This window comes from Penicillium canescens, assembly GCF_028828765.1.
Source record: "Penicillium canescens strain IBT 15451 chromosome Unknown utg000011l_segment0_segment0, whole genome shotgun sequence".
NCBI classification, from domain to species: Eukaryota; Fungi; Ascomycota; class Eurotiomycetes; order Eurotiales; family Aspergillaceae; genus Penicillium; species Penicillium canescens.
In genome coordinates this window covers 1832439-1847247 of record NW_026703973.1, presented here as the reverse complement: position 1 = coordinate 1847247, position 14809 = coordinate 1832439, and the positions used below count along the sequence as shown (strand labels likewise).

At 49.8% G+C, this 14809-nt stretch overlaps 7 protein-coding genes across 7 annotated transcripts; 3 read left to right on the top strand and 4 right to left on the bottom strand.

Moving 5' to 3' along the window:
• Positions 1-75: 75 nt before the first annotated feature.
• Positions 76-1168, bottom strand: N7446_013427 (uncharacterized protein; the record flags this gene model as incomplete). The annotated part of the gene is made up of 5 exons (XM_058522168.1): positions 76-272; positions 378-479; positions 551-625; positions 696-983; positions 1132-1168. 5 exons carry the CDS (start codon positions 1166-1168, stop codon positions 76-78), a joined length of 699 nt encoding a protein of 232 aa, XP_058365645.1.
• A 796-nt stretch (positions 1169-1964) lies between these two features.
• N7446_013426 (uncharacterized protein) lies at positions 1965-3005 on the top strand (the record flags this gene model as incomplete). Its single annotated transcript, XM_058522167.1, has 2 exons — positions 1965-2018; positions 2079-3005. The coding sequence occupies 2 exons, from the start codon at positions 1965-1967 to the stop codon at positions 3003-3005; spliced, it is 981 nt and encodes a 326-aa protein (XP_058365644.1).
• A 463-nt stretch (positions 3006-3468) lies between these two features.
• On the bottom strand, positions 3469-4992 carry N7446_013425 (fungal specific transcription factor domain-containing protein; the record flags this gene model as incomplete). The annotated part of the gene is made up of 3 exons (XM_058522166.1): positions 3469-3500; positions 3561-4856; positions 4911-4992. The coding sequence occupies 3 exons, from the start codon at positions 4990-4992 to the stop codon at positions 3469-3471; spliced, it is 1410 nt and encodes a 469-aa protein (XP_058365643.1).
• A 532-nt stretch (positions 4993-5524) lies between these two features.
• On the bottom strand, positions 5525-7053 carry N7446_013424 (H(+)-transporting V1 sector ATPase subunit H; the record flags this gene model as incomplete). The annotated part of the gene is made up of 3 exons (XM_058522165.1): positions 5525-6137; positions 6187-6700; positions 6759-7053. 3 exons carry the CDS (start codon positions 7051-7053, stop codon positions 5525-5527), a joined length of 1422 nt encoding a protein of 473 aa, XP_058365642.1.
• Positions 7054-7590: 537 nt separating this feature from the next.
• On the top strand, positions 7591-10317 carry N7446_013423 (M protein repeat protein; the record flags this gene model as incomplete). Its single annotated transcript, XM_058522164.1, has 3 exons — positions 7591-7780; positions 7836-9319; positions 9376-10317. The coding sequence occupies 3 exons, from the start codon at positions 7591-7593 to the stop codon at positions 10315-10317; spliced, it is 2616 nt and encodes an 871-aa protein (XP_058365641.1).
• An 846-nt stretch (positions 10318-11163) lies between these two features.
• On the top strand, positions 11164-12981 carry N7446_013422 (MFS transporter; the record flags this gene model as incomplete). The annotated part of the gene is made up of 2 exons (XM_058522163.1): positions 11164-11986; positions 12053-12981. 2 exons carry the CDS (start codon positions 11164-11166, stop codon positions 12979-12981), a joined length of 1752 nt encoding a protein of 583 aa, XP_058365640.1.
• Positions 12982-13355: 374 nt separating this feature from the next.
• On the bottom strand, positions 13356-14435 carry N7446_013421 (TauD/TfdA dioxygenase family protein; the record flags this gene model as incomplete). The annotated part of the gene is made up of 4 exons (XM_058522162.1): positions 13356-13885; positions 13912-13960; positions 14014-14223; positions 14289-14435. The coding sequence occupies 4 exons, from the start codon at positions 14433-14435 to the stop codon at positions 13356-13358; spliced, it is 936 nt and encodes a 311-aa protein (XP_058365639.1).
• Positions 14436-14809: the final 374 nt, after the last annotated feature.

Genomic DNA, 14809 nt, shown 5'->3' with positions numbered 1-14809 from the left:
CAAAACTCATTTCATAGTAATTAATTCATTATAATAGGTATCATTCCATCAAAACTATGCTTCATGTCCAAAACACTAGGGTAGGTCTTGTTGCCAATTGGGGTTATACCCTTCTGCAATCCCAAACACATTCCGAACTGTAAAATGACCATTGTGACTTTCGTAAGAGGTGGCCCCAGCAAGACAGCCAAGGATCGTATGGAAGAAGCCAGTGATAACACCATATACAGCGCCGGCGGCAGCTGCAACGTTGTAAGGGCATACGTCATAACCTGTTGTTGATATCGAGCGTTAGTAAAAACATGTATAGATCGGGGTAAAAACAGCCAATCTGATAATGTTCAACAGCATTGCAAATTCAAAGGGCTTTAACTGACCGAGATTATGGCACATTCGAGCAAACACATATCCCCCTAAGGCATCAAGGCCCAGAATAAAGACTTGGGACTGAGGCTTACCACCATATAACCCTCCAGCCGCTGGAAGAGAAGTAAGTATTGGCGAAACTGGATTCTAATGCTGTATACGTGACCAAGGATAAAGTACTTACACTGATAGATACCAATGCACTCCCCAGCGAGTGGGATAGCAGCGACAACAGCCGCAATGAGCAACGCACTCGGTGCTATGTACAATCAGCCTCAACGCCTGCGAATTGTATCACACAGTTCAAATATAAGCGAACATGTACTCACTTTCTCCAAGCACCAAATTGCTAACCTCCGCAGTAATCAACACACAAATTCCAAAACTACTAGCCATCAAAACCATTAAAATCCACGCCGGCGTCGGCAAGCCGGCATATCCGAGGAATTCGACAAAGGCCAACACTCCAGATTTAGTCACTCCGGCGATCGCACCGATCTGCATAGCTCTTACCGTCAAGGGACTGCCGTTGACGTGAGTAGCGGTTGCAACAGCCGCAGGCCCAGCCGCGGCGTTGGCTGCAATGTCGAGAGCCGCAAGGGCGAAGAACGTCCATACTAGAGAGGCGGGTTTGGTTAGAAAAAGAGGCACGAAAAGCGAAAGGATTGCATGATCACTACGTATGCGGTTTAAGGAGACTTTGTGCTGCCTGATGCATTCGGTCCTGCATTCCCAGAAAGCAAAAGAAGATTAGTTAGTACTTACTGTTGATAGCTGGATGTGCGACATTATTCATATCCATGATGGCGGAAATACCACCAACAGAAAGCTGGATATATACTCAAAGCTGAAGAGTGTAGTGTATGAAATAGCGAATATAAACCAACTTGGTTTGATACAAAAACCAGAGCGACAGGATGTCTGGAAAGAAAGCCACAAGCAAGACACGATAAAGTAGCAAAACAGCCTCGCTCTGCAAGACCCTGCGGCAAAAGTGGACATCGCGGGAGGCTGGAAAGTCCCTTTCCCATATCGAGTGCCAATTCACGAAGAATGAAACGAATGACTGCACTCCAAGATACAGTTCTACAGTTCCCAGCCAATCATCGGTCATGATTGGCGAGACTAAATCCCTGGTGTCGGTTCGAGCACCCTGTAAGCCCTAAGTTAGGCCTAGCGGTCCCTGCAGTAAGCATAGTCCGTAAGCCACATGGGAAGGAGTTCCCAGGCGACCCAATTGCAGCCCGACGTAGACTACAACAGCCACAGCATCACGCTTAGCAGGCTCAGCCGCTGCCATTGCTGTGCCTATGACGAACTGGGGACTCTGAACGCGACGAGTGATTGCTGCAATTTGTGGCGCAATGAGCTTGCTGAGCCACTTTCGTGTCCAGGTGCATCTTTTTTGCTCCTTGGCCTTTTCTGTTATGCAGATCGAACGAGGCTTTTACGAGGTTTTCACTCTGTTTTGCGGAACCGATGATATGGGACACTGACCCTGATATTGAGATATAGGGCTACCTTCCCCACCATTCGCGTCCTTGCTCGGATTCTGCTTGCAACGTAACGCGGTTGCAGCGACAATTGTCTCTGACAAGATGAACTCAACAGACTGTGTCATCAAGGCTAACCCCGATGTATCAGGAGCCGGAGTTAGTCCCATACCATACTCCCTGCCGCTGTCCAACACCAACTAATATATTCACCTACAGATCCGCATATCTATCTACACCCTCTGCCTAGGCGGCTCGATAGTAAGCTACCTCCTCCGCGTCTTCACACCAGGCAAAGACCAAGAAGAGTTCTCTCGCGGTGTCTCCTCCGCACTGGGAATGCAAGGCCTTGCAATCCTCTGCACAGCAATCTACCAAACTGTCCGTGGAGATCTATCCCTCTTCCACGCAATCTGCGTAATCCACCTCCTAGCCGTGCTGGGAATGGACCTGATCAGCAAAGGCCGCTATGCAGGTCTCGGTCCATGGCGGCTCTATTTCTTCGCTGCGATGCAGGTCTTGGCTCTGGCTGCTTTCCTCGCTTTCAACGTCTATGTTTGGATTACAGCACCGCATTTTGGTAACCAGCCCGAATGTAATGTGAATACTGTCTATGTTGTCTTTGGTATTAGTATCAAAGCTACCTCGCCCGTCTTCCGGTATATCATTCTCGGGACACTGGGTGCGATTGTGGCTAGTTACGTTATTGCTTTTACTTGTATGTTGCCGTGTCTGTGTGGATTAATTGCTCACCGGAGACGCAATCCTGGAAGTGGGAACCGGATTGAGGGTCATAAGAGGGGCTGGAATTGGTTTCTCAAGGTTAATCGTCCTGACTATCGGGTTACTGATGAGGATGAGACGCCTCAGAGGTTGCATGGACAGACGTTGCTCCGGTTTACGCTGAATAAAGCTGCCTACTGTGGCTTCTGCATTTATTTGATTGTTTCGTTGGAACAGACTATCCAGCGCAACGATCTAGATCCTGAGGAAAAGGGATGGACTTTTGGTCAGGTTATTGCGATCTTCTTGTTGTTGGGTGTTGCTAATGAGCTTCTCAATGTTTTGTTAGCGAGTTGGGATAGGAAGCAGAGCGCAAACGCAAATCCCCAGCAGCTGGTGCAATATGTGTCGGGCACTGGGTAGTCTGTGTATCCCCTCCGTCGTGATATGGCTTGATAATTGTATATATGAGGAACGACCATACCATGATTTTAACCATGTCCCACGGCCACGAGACCCACTACATTGTAGCATAGCCAAGCTAGTTGATACGCAGTCCTTTCAAATCCTTTGAAGTAGTCTTCGAGCATGTTATCTACCAATACATCTACATATCTCTTGCGCTCTATTAAAACGAATGAATAGAATGCGATTTATACAATAGCGTGAATAGTATCACTAGCCACAGCTTCCAAACGCCGGGCTTGATATGTACTCCAAAAGTCCAACCGCCAATACCCTCGGCTTCCAAGGTTATACCATAACAAAAATGGGACAAGAAAAGGTAGAAAACGAAGTAAGATCAAATATGTCCAACCCAAAAATATCAATAGTGTGTATCGTCGCACGTCAAAACATAAAAGTAAGCTCTTACCAACTTGGCCCTCTAATAAGGGATGAAATCAAACTGCATCCGGTCTATATGAAGAGTTAGCATACCAACCCACAGGTAGTCGTGGATTTATGAGAATATCATACCAAGGAATTGACTCCAATCCTCCTCTTCACTAAGCTTATCAGCCCAGTACTGCTCCAAGAACTTCAACGACTGAAGAACGTTGGGGACACGAATGGTATCATGCAAGGAAGATAGCAATTGCCTGACAGTGTCCCGATCTTGACCGTGCGCCTCACAGCCCGCAATGAAGATCGGCGTCGTCAACATAACCCAAGGCGAGAGACCTGACGATGGCCCGATCTGCGCTGTACATTCCAGGATGCGCTGGACCGACTGCTGCACTTCTGGCGATGTAGTGGGTGTCTTCCGAAGTCGCCTATGAATCTGGATGAGTGCACTATGCTGGAAAGCCTCATTACAGAGGAGAAGCTGCTGTGCACTCTCCGGCGATAACTCTTGTGCAGCACCGGGGTAAAATGAGGGCTGTGAACTTGAGTCACGATCCATGAGTTGCCGAACTGCGAATTCCAGAGATGCAGCATCGTCCTCGACATTGCTGTCAATCTCCCCTGCAACGAAACCCTGAGTAGCCTTCTCAACCTCATGGCTCCGCCAGGCAGCAGCGCCAATCTGCCGGAAGACAGCAGCCAGGTCGACGGTAAAACCCCAATAGTCATCTAGATAATCTGGGGAATGTCCATAGCCCATCAAATCAGAAGACGCAAAGTCCGACATATCTCCAATCGGTGGCCCATTGCCCGTCAAAGCCGTTAGCGATACAATCGACCAGTACCAGCGATCTAGATACCGGCGGAACCCGCTCGCAGACCGAAGCGAGTCCTCACCAGCAGCATCAGAAGCCCTCATCAACGCCCTCGCCCCATCAATATGTGCCCTCCACGAATTCGGGTTGATCGCCCCAGAATGTATCTCAGCCAGACACAGCGTCCGGGCCGTCGCCACCAGCGCCTCGGAGTCTTTCGACGAAGGATTTTGTAACTCTGTTCGGAAATGCTCCAGACTGAGCGCCATCAAACGGGCAATATCCGGCGCAGTCTTCACAGTCTCCGATTGATTATGTAGGGCTTGGATATGGATCGCCGAGAGAGCGGTGGTGGCGTAGAGTAAGGAGGGAGTCTGCAGGGCCATAGGCACCAGCATCCGACATATATCTTGCTGCATGCCGGAGTGGCACGCCGTAATCTGGGAAGCATCGTTGATGAAATGGTGTAGCAAGGCCTTTTGATCGGAGGAAAGGGACGAGAAAGGGTCGACGGGTTGCGACAGAGTGAGATCTGAACCGGTGCGGGCTGATGCCCGCGCCTGCGCGGCCTTGGCCGCTTTGGTGGTGTAGATGAACTCTCCTGGTGAATATTCTGATATAATCAGTGAGTGCCCGAGACAAGGGCCTCCTGGTATAGATCACATACCAAGTCTTTCCATTCCGCCTGTCCCGACGCAGGCCCCGAAGCGCGATCGCGAGAATGCCCGTCCTCCCCACTGCAGCTGCATCGCATATTGACATTGTTCGCCTGCTGTTTGGCAGCGGCCACAGTTTGGTCTCTGCTCGTCACATTTTTGTCGGCGTGCCTTACATCTCTTGCAACCTGTGAACGATCTCGACATGGGTGCTGTTATCTGGTGGGATGGAGTGCGGCGAAGAATTTCTGCGGGGATCGTAGAGATTCCCCCGGTCCCGCGTGGCAAATCTTATTTCTGGGGAATGGCCTTGAATGAACGGTATAGATCGATTGGCTTATTGAGGAAGAAAAGAAATGAATTCGAGGGGCAAATAAACTTCGCCTGTTATCAGCATTGTGTTGTATCTTGGGTTCCCTAGCGGTCGATCGAAGATCCACCGATTTACAGTCTGATATTCCCCAAGTGGAACATGATAGGACATATTGAGTCTTATTCTAGTGAATATTCCAAGGAAACGAGAAATCAAGTATGCGCTATGGCAGAAATACACAGTACAGACCAACCGGAGTATATGTTCATCACGGGAGAGCCATCAACACAATAAAACAGAACCTCGGGGTGATCACCCTTCGAAGGTATACCGGAGCCATTCGCCCACGGCATGCAAACTCTCCCATCGTACCGACTCATCTTTATCAGCCATCAGTTCCATCACTCGTGTCTTCAGGCCCAGTCGCTCCAACTGCGTGCGGCGTTCCGGAACCTCTTTAACGAGACTACCCACGTCGTTGCAAGCGATAGCCAGCACCTGCTTATCATTGTCCCAGCTCTTAGACAGAATCTCAGCCAGCTTCTTGGGCAAAGCACCGTTTGACTCCTCGACAATGCGGCGGGCGTTATCTTTCCAGAAAGTTGGGTTCTTGTGTGGAGGCGACCAGCGCAGATGGCCCGACTGAACTTCGGCGGCGTATTGATCAAAGGTGGTTTGTGTCTTGGTGTATTCCTCCAGCATAGAAGACAGAGCTGTGAGATCCTCGAGCAGGTCGGGGTCGGTCAAATGACGGCCGGCCAGGTTGGTTAGGAGGGCTGGAAGGCGAACGAACACGGCGACGGGTAGCAGGGTAGTCCGGTTGCTGGAGAAAAGGTTGAGCAGGGTTGCAAGAAGGAGGCGAGTCGTCTTCTCTTTCGGTGAGAGGCGCAGAAGCTGCGTGTAGAGTTGAATAATTTCATAGTTTCTAAGCGGGGTTAGCAGGGTCAACTGTCCGTCCAAGCAGATTCACTTACTCTTGAAGTTCTTCGCCGACAAGAGGACCTTCGAAAGCAAGCTGCCATACAACTAGAAGCACTCGGTAAAGAAGCTGGAGACCAACACCACCGGCGAGACCAGGCTCGATACGACTATTACCACCCAGTGAGCTAGCATTGTCTTTGCCCCCAGCTGCAGACCGAAGAGTGTCGATCAAGGGGTCTAGCGTTTCCTGTCTTTGCTTCCAGAAGATCTCCCGAGATTGACTTGTCCTGAGCAAGTCCGAGAATCCTTGGACACCAATGTCCTGGAGCCCACTATCTTGGTTCTTGGTTAAGGTGGAGAGATAGGTGTATAGCTGCGGAAGAGCTTCATTGTCCCGGGGTGCGGGCTTCGAAGTAGCCACAAGGCTATGAGACACGAGAGCAATGAGGAAAGTAGACGTGAGCAGAGGGATTGGGTCTTCGGCATTTGTCGAGTGCTGCAGGAACGGGAGGAATGGCTTGTAGGGTTCTGGATGAGAGATGAGGGAATCGGCCAAAGAGGGGACGTCTAGGAGACCGTAATCAGTATAATACATTGGGAATGTGCCTTCATGTGTAGCGCTTACCTTGAATCAGGTCCGAGGCGAGCACCAAGATATACTGCACAATATCGGTCCTCCTGGCGGCCGAGTCCAAGACACTCTTGCCCTGTGCACCCCCAGCCAGCAGACCTGTGTATCCAGCAAGATCCTGTTCTATTGTCTGGCGGCGCTGGTCCTTGCGCACCTTGTCCACAGCCTTGATCTTCTTCAGATGGTCATCGGTGATGTTGCCCGCTCGGACAGCGCCCTCCCATGGAATTGGCCGAGCTCGAATGTTGTTCTGCAAGGAGCTGAGGTAGGTGGGTGGCTCCAACGACATTATGAAGGTGTTCTTGGAGACCTCAAGCCGGGGAAAAGAGCGTCGTATATGATAACTGGAGGTGTGTCCAGATGGACGGGGGAGCTTGGGGATGACGGAAGCCTGCGCCAAGACATCCCAACTGGTCTGGTCCGAACTCGTGTCTGTTCTCTACATCTCTACATCTCTCACTCTTTCCTGCTCATTCTCCTTTCTACGAGTCGTATTTTTGAATTCCTAATTGACGTTGCGCTCTTTGGCCTATCGGCCAGCCTAATCTGTGCCCAGACTTCTGCCTACTTTAATTTAGGGTCCGTCCCGCCAGTCTCTCGTTTCGGCCTCTCACCAGATCGTTGGCGTTTTCGACTACGCTTTGACGTATCTCACTAGTTCGCATCCTTGACCGCCGAACGGACTCAAGGCATTCTCCACGGTGATCGCGATCGCAAAGAGCCCGCGTCCGAGCGCAGCCCCCCACCGAATTCATGCGAAAGAAACACGAGGCCTTTGCTGCATACCAGTAATCTGTTCTCGCTGCCAACACCATAGCCTGTTACAATGTCACAGAACCCACCACAAGCGAATAAAAAATGGGGAGTGGGGTCGTTTTTCCAGCAAGCAGTGGCGGGCGTCGAGTCTCGGTTGGATCACATCTTGATGGAAGAGGAGGCATCACAGAACAGTTCAACTGCCAAGCCTTCTGATGCCCAGGGCGGAGAAGCATCTCCTAAAAAGACCCCTGTTGCTCGTACGAACTCATTGATATGAACTACAGATGGGCGAAGTCGCTAACATCTTTGCAGCTGTTTCCCGCAGTTCATCAACTGCGCGCAGAAATGACAGGCTTCAGGAGCGTCTCGCCCGCGCCATGGTGAAATCAAACGCTTCCAACCTTGCTTCACAGTCTCCCCAAAGCCGAGTTTCATCACCGCCTGCCAGTCCGGTACCTAGCAATGGGGCTCGGTCTAGTATGGATATCGATTCTAGCATTGCATCGAATGCGAGCGTGGGGGATGACTCTAAGGCTCCCCCGCCCAATGAGCAGAGCACTATTGGTGGATTGGATTCCCCGAGGATGAGCTACGACTCTGGGGTCTCTTCGCACGTTTCTGCGGATGTTAGCGTACCAGACTCCGCACCCAGAGATTCTGTAGATGTGGTTCAGGCGGTTGCGGATTTGGAAAAGACCAGCCAAGACCTGCAGGAGTCCCAGCGCAACGAGGCACTCAGTGTTGGTGGTTCGGGTGACAGTCCGCGTGTTAGCGTCGAAGTGCCATCAGAGACACCAGATGAAGACCAGAGCCCGGATGTTGCTCGTGTACAGGCTGACTATAAAGCCGCCGAGTCGCAATGGCAGGAAGAAATGTACGGCTATATCGAACGGATTGACGCATTGCAGTCAAAGCTCAAATATCTAGCCAAGGACGCTGCAGAATCAGCCAAGAATGCTGCCGCAAGCGCTACTCCAGGCAGTACACAGAAGCAGCTACTGGAGAAGGATGAGAAGATCGCACTGCTCCTTGAAGAAGGGCAAAAGCTCTCCAAGTCGGAAATGGATCACCGAACTGTGATTAAGAAACTTCGCCAGCAACTTACCGACAACAGCAAGTCCCAAGCAGAAATGAAGAGAAGGACGGAGAAACTTGAGCGTGACCTGGTCAACTCTGAAGCCAGAGCTAAGCGAGCAGAGGCCGCGGAGAAGAGGGCAGCCGAATCGTTGTCGTCCCAAACAAAATCAACTAAAGACCTGGAAGCCGTCACGAATGAACGCAATGCGCTTGCCCAGACTGTTCAAGAGATTAAGTTACAACTAAACCGGGCGAACGCGCGCGCTGAAGCTGCCGAGACCAAAGCGAACTCTGACGCCTTAGAGCAAGAGAAGCACCGAGTGACCGAAATGGAAGAGGAGCTATCTAATTTGAAGATGGAGCGCGACATTGGCGAAGAAAAGTCCAAGAGAGAGATTACCGAGCTCAAAGAAAAGATGGAGCAAGAAAAAGAGAGAGCTCGTATGCTCGAAGCAGAGCTGAAGGGCGAACAATCTGTTTTGGAAAGTAAGATGGAAAGTCTTCGTTCTCGCGCGGAAGAAGCTTCATCAGGAGCAACTGGGGAAACCCAGGCCAAACTTCTGCGCCAGATTGAGACCTTGCAAACCCAATATGCAGTCGCTAGTGAAAATTGGCACACCCTTGAGGGCTCTCTGCTTTCTCGATTGGCAAACGTGGAAAAGGAACGTGATGACACGGGACGACGTGAGAGTGACCTGCGGAAGAAGATTCGGGAAATGGTAAGACTTCGTCCACCTTCATCTGCACACGTCAAAATTATTAACATCCACTTTAGAACCAAAAACTCAAGAAGCTCGAGGAGGACTTGGATAACGCCAAGGAGACCGAGCATGATTTGGAGAGCAAACTTGATGAGCGCATGCAAGAGTTGCAGAAAATGCAACAGAAGCTCGATAAAGCGGCAGATGAGCTCACATCAGCGCAAAAGGATTTGGTCGAGCAAAAGAAGACATCTGAAGCTATCTTGACGCAGAAGCTCGAAGACGAGCGGGCTAAATGGAGAGACCAAATCAACTCGCCCTCACATCCACGCGGAATATCCCCAGTCCCCTCTACCCGGCGGTCAAGCACTCTCGACGCCATGAACACGGTTCTTCCTGATCTCCGTCCCCCCAGCCGACGTTCGTCCAACTTCCCCTTCGCGTCACCGGAAATTGGCACGCCACCTCGTCAGAACTCCTACCCTGCCTCGATAACCCAGGCGACGCTCTCCCCGCCGCACATCAACACCAATGCGTCAATATTAGAAGCTCCCTCCATCAACTTCGAGCCGGATGAGTACTTCGGAGAGTCTGGCACCCCTGCCACTCCTTCAGCGTATGGTGGAACGCAGGTACCGCCGCGCGGGATCAACGACATCATCTCTGAGTCAACGACCGGTGCCGGCCCCTCCGTTCAGCTGGTTGAGCGCATGAGTGCAACCGTGCGCCGGCTGGAGAGCGAACGTGCTGGCTCCAAAGATGAGCTGGCACGCGTCACCTCCCAGCGCGACGAGGCACGCCAACAAGTCGTGGATCTCATGCGTGAGCTTGAAGAGAAACAACTTTCTGCTTCTCGCGTGGAGGAGCTTGAGGCTCAGCTTGAAGACCTCGATCAGCGGTATCAGACTACCCTGGAGATGCTAGGCGAGAAGAGCGAGCAGGTCGAGGAGCTGAACGCTGATATTGCGGATCTCAAGAAGATCTACCGCGAGCTGGTTGACAGTACCATGAAATGATTGCAATGTCTTGCTTTTGAGATATTGGGCATGTCTAGAGTTGACCTGTTAGATTTAAGCGATTTTTTGTAAATAGAATATATCCTGTCGTGTACATCGACCTGCAGCCGTTTCGGGCCTGATCACATATTTTTTTCTTTTTTTCTTTCTTTGACCGCTGCCGTGCTTCTCGTATCTAGCCCTTGGCCGACCTCACCAATCGCCGCAGATGTTGCACAGATCTCCGCAGTATCTATGAGTCAGATACCCGTGGAACCTTGGATATATCGGTTGGCACATCCGGAGATATCACCTATGGCCAAATCGGGGATAAGGCCCTAATCGCCGGACTTGGCACTGACGCCATACATGAATCTGAGAATCTCAACCGTGGAAGATACGACTTGATCTGTCAGCAGCTTAATCTGACGCGCCCACCCAAAGATGAAAATCTCACCTCACCCGTAATTACGGAGCCTCCCGATGGCTTTACGTGAATTTTGTCTTTTTGCTAGGCTCGGGGTCGGGCCAATTCAAATACCATTTGAGATTTGGCGCACTATGGGCGACGTTGATTGGCCCCAAAAAGCGAATACCTTGATTTCTAATGTGATAAATAATCTGATTTGGTAAGCATAACGCTGTACCGCTGTACCTAACATAACGTTATTGATTTCTAATTTTCGGATTTTAGTCGCGAGTCATAGAGTCACTGCGAAGATTCTGTCGGTGATAGATGCAGTATGCGAGAATGGAAGTATTTAGTCCGTCTAGTCTACCATGCAATATGAGATTCTTATTTCAGTCCAAACTTTACTGTTCGTCTAGCCCTACAGCTATAGCCCCCAAAGCTATCTATCCTATACAATGGAAGCTGTCATTCGAGACGCCCCTTTCGGGCAGCTTGTTCGTCTCCTGACAAAAAACAAATACTTCCAATACCCCGAAGAGAAGCCCGACTTCAAGCTCCCCGACGCATGGCTTCAATTGTTGAATGAATCCAGTACTGCGGAAAACATCCCCGACGAGAAGAAGAGAGAACCAGAGGATCGTCATCTGAGCCAAGATACCAGTGAACCTCTCAGCCGCACCTCCTCCGTCACCCTTCCGTTCACAGAAGCCCGCCTCGAAGCCGATGAACAACATGAAATCGAAAAGATCAAGTCAATCCCGATTGCCCCAAAAAAGACAAAGGATGGTGCCATCCTTGTCGACTGGTACTATACCGATGACGCGGAAAATCCTCACAATTGGTCGAATACCAAGCGGGCTCTGATTACTACCGTCATTTGTCTATACACTTTCGTTGTATACACCACCTCGGCCATATATACATCCTCGACAGAGGGTATCATGAAGGAGTTCGGTGTCAGCACTCTGGTTGCTACACTGGGCTTGTCATTGTATGTTCTCGGGTATGGCGTTGGACCATTGGTTTTCTCGCCTTTGAGTGAGATTCCTACCATTGGCCGCAACCCAGTCTACATAGTCACAATGTTCCTCTTCGTCATCATCTCCATCCCAACCGCCTTTGTTGGCAACTTCCCCGGATTGATGGTGCTCCGGTTCCTGCAAGGATTCTTCGGTTCGCCTTGTCTTGCATCCGGCGGTGCTTCCATTGGAGATTTGTATAGTCTGATGTCCCTGCCCTATGCCATGATGGCTTGGGTCTCTGCCGCATACTGTGGACGTAAGTTCCTTCCATCATCTATTTACTCGCATTATATCTGCTCATGGCACTGACTATAATGTATAGCTGCTCTCGGTCCCCTCCTATCCGGCTTCGCAGTCCCAGTAAAAGGCTGGCGCTGGTCCCTCTTCGAATCAATCTGGGCCTCCGCCCCAATCCTAATCCTAATGTTCGTGTTCCTCCCCGAAACAAGCAGCGCCACAATCCTTCTCCGCCGAGCAGAGCGCCTCCGCAAGATCCACAACAACAAGCGCTTCATGTCCCAGTCCGAAATCGACCAGCGCAACATGCGCGTCTCTGACGTCGCCATCGATGCCTTGATCAAGCCCCTGGAAATTACAATCAAGGACCCCGCTGTCCTCTTCGTCCAGATCTACACAGCAATCATCTACGGCATCTATTACTCCTTCTTCGAGGTCTTCCCCCTCGTCTACCCAGTCGACTATGGCATGAACCTGGGTCAGATTGGCCTAGTCTTCCTTTGTATCTTGGTCTCATGTATCATCGGAATCGCCCTGTATGTCGCCTACATCTACTACTGGATGAATCCTCGCATTAAGCGCTTGGGCTTCCCTGCCCAAGAGGAACGTCTCATTCCTGCTCTGCCTGCTTCATTTGGTCCTACCATTGGTCTGTTCCTATTTGCTTGGACTGCTCGTGCGTCTATTCATTGGATTGTGCCTACTATTGGTATTACTATCTATGGTGCTACGGTGTTCATTGTCATGCAGTGTATCTTCGTGTACATTCCGCTGAGTTACCCGAAGTATGCCGCGAGCTTGTTTGCTGCGAATGATTTCTTCCGCAGTGCGCTTGCTTGTGGTAGTGTCTTGTTTGCACACCCTCTCTTCGGAAACTTGGGTGTTGCTCGGGGTACCAGTCTCCTTGGTGGACTGAGCGTCATTGGAATTATTGGAATTTGGCTGCTTTACTTCTATGGTGCCAGACTTCGTGCCTTGAGCAAGTTTGCTATCTCGGAGGAAGCTACTGAATAATTGGGACTATGTTTTCATATATTATACATAATATTGAGAGAAGCTATTGAACAGAAATGTCGGTTACGCTGAATGGGAGAGACTACTAAAGGGAGATAGGTGGTGGCGTTTTGTTGGCTATAAGGAGAAGCCTCACGAGTGACGGGAAATATTAATAAATAATAGATATGTTTTATAAGGCTCTGTTCATTGTTTAGAGAATTCTATTCTTAAGCCAGTATATCATCACAATTCGGAACAAGGACAGGGATTTCTCATAATTGTAAATCAGAAATTAAGCGATCTTTCAATTAGTATAATATACATCTAAGCAAAATCCATAATTGAGTTGGTGATAGAGCCTAACGAGCCTAACTTCAAGTAGCCTAAGCCATTCAAGGAAGCCCCTGCCTAACATCAGTATGCTCATTCAATCCCCAAGCCTGAGAACTCGAATCATGAACCGTGGTCCGCCTCATATCTCTCCTGTACGTTTTCAAAAATGGACCCCCAACAGCTCGGTGCATAGTACAGGTGTTATCCCAAACGACCAAATCACCCGGGGTCTGCCACTCAATCTCCACCACATTATTCTCCCGAGTAGCATGCTTGAACAATTTATCAAACAATTCTTGTGACTTCTCCGGCTCAAGTCCTTCAATGTGGTGCACATGGGCCGCTATATACAAGTTCATTCTATCCGAGGCTTCGTGACGTTGAACCAGTTTGTGTCGGCCCATTGGGTGATCAAGCGGGTTGATGTGGGCAAAGGCTTCAGGTGCAGCGACTTTGCGAGAGTGATGCATTGAATGACAGGCAATATAGTCATTTGCCAAGAGACTTTCTTTGAGATCGGCTGGGAGGTCTTCGAATGCCGTTCGCGTATCTGCAAATTCGGTGTGGCCTCCCATTCCAGATGGGGAAGCTCATGTGCAAGTAGCAGAGAGTAACCGGCTCGGCGGGGGTTGAAGCTTGAGTCCACGTGGAAAAGATGGTTTCCCTATCTCAAGGTTAATATGCACAATTTCCAACCTTATTAGGATGTTCAAATACCTTGTTCGCTTGACCACGCGCGCTCCTGGGGTCGAGAATGGTCCCATCAATCTCGACGTTGCTAACGTCAAAGAGTTCAGGGTACTTGAGACGATTCTTTCGACCTGCTGCAATGTATGGTCTCACGTCGTCTAGCTCTCCGAAGTACTTGGAGAATGAAATGTGGCTCTCATCTGTAAGCTTTGTGCCACGGAAGACGACGACTCCCCACTGATTCCCTTATATGTCAGTACACTCCATTTTGTTTTGGGATCTTTTAATAAGGCTGTAGATACTTTTGTGACGGCTTGCCGAATTTCACTCCATATCTCACCGGCCAACGGGACTGAGATATCCACTCCACTAATCTCCGCACCGAAGGTCGGATGCAGAGGCTTGACTGAGATGTGGTGGAAAGTTGGTATTTCTGAGCTAAGAGTCATGCTGAGTGGTTGGTTTCGATGGTGACAATAAGGGTTTGTTGGATTTGTTATAAGAGCTAAGTCATATATTATCTTTGAAATATATAAGTCTATGGGCTAGCTGAATGATTCAACAACTTTGCGCTTTGACACCCGTCTATAGCCGACTATGATGCATCTTGTTAGATTAACGTATCTTTCAAGTTTCAATTATTCTTAAAACCGCCGTCTATAACCAGATAGCCGATCCCGCGTGGACAAAGAGGACATGGGGATCACGCCGAGAGTTTTGATACATACAGTCACATCTTGATGAGATCGGGGATTTGCCATATGATAGATAAAAATTGCTTAAATTGACTAGGTTGATTTTTGTAAAGGTCGCAGATTGGCGA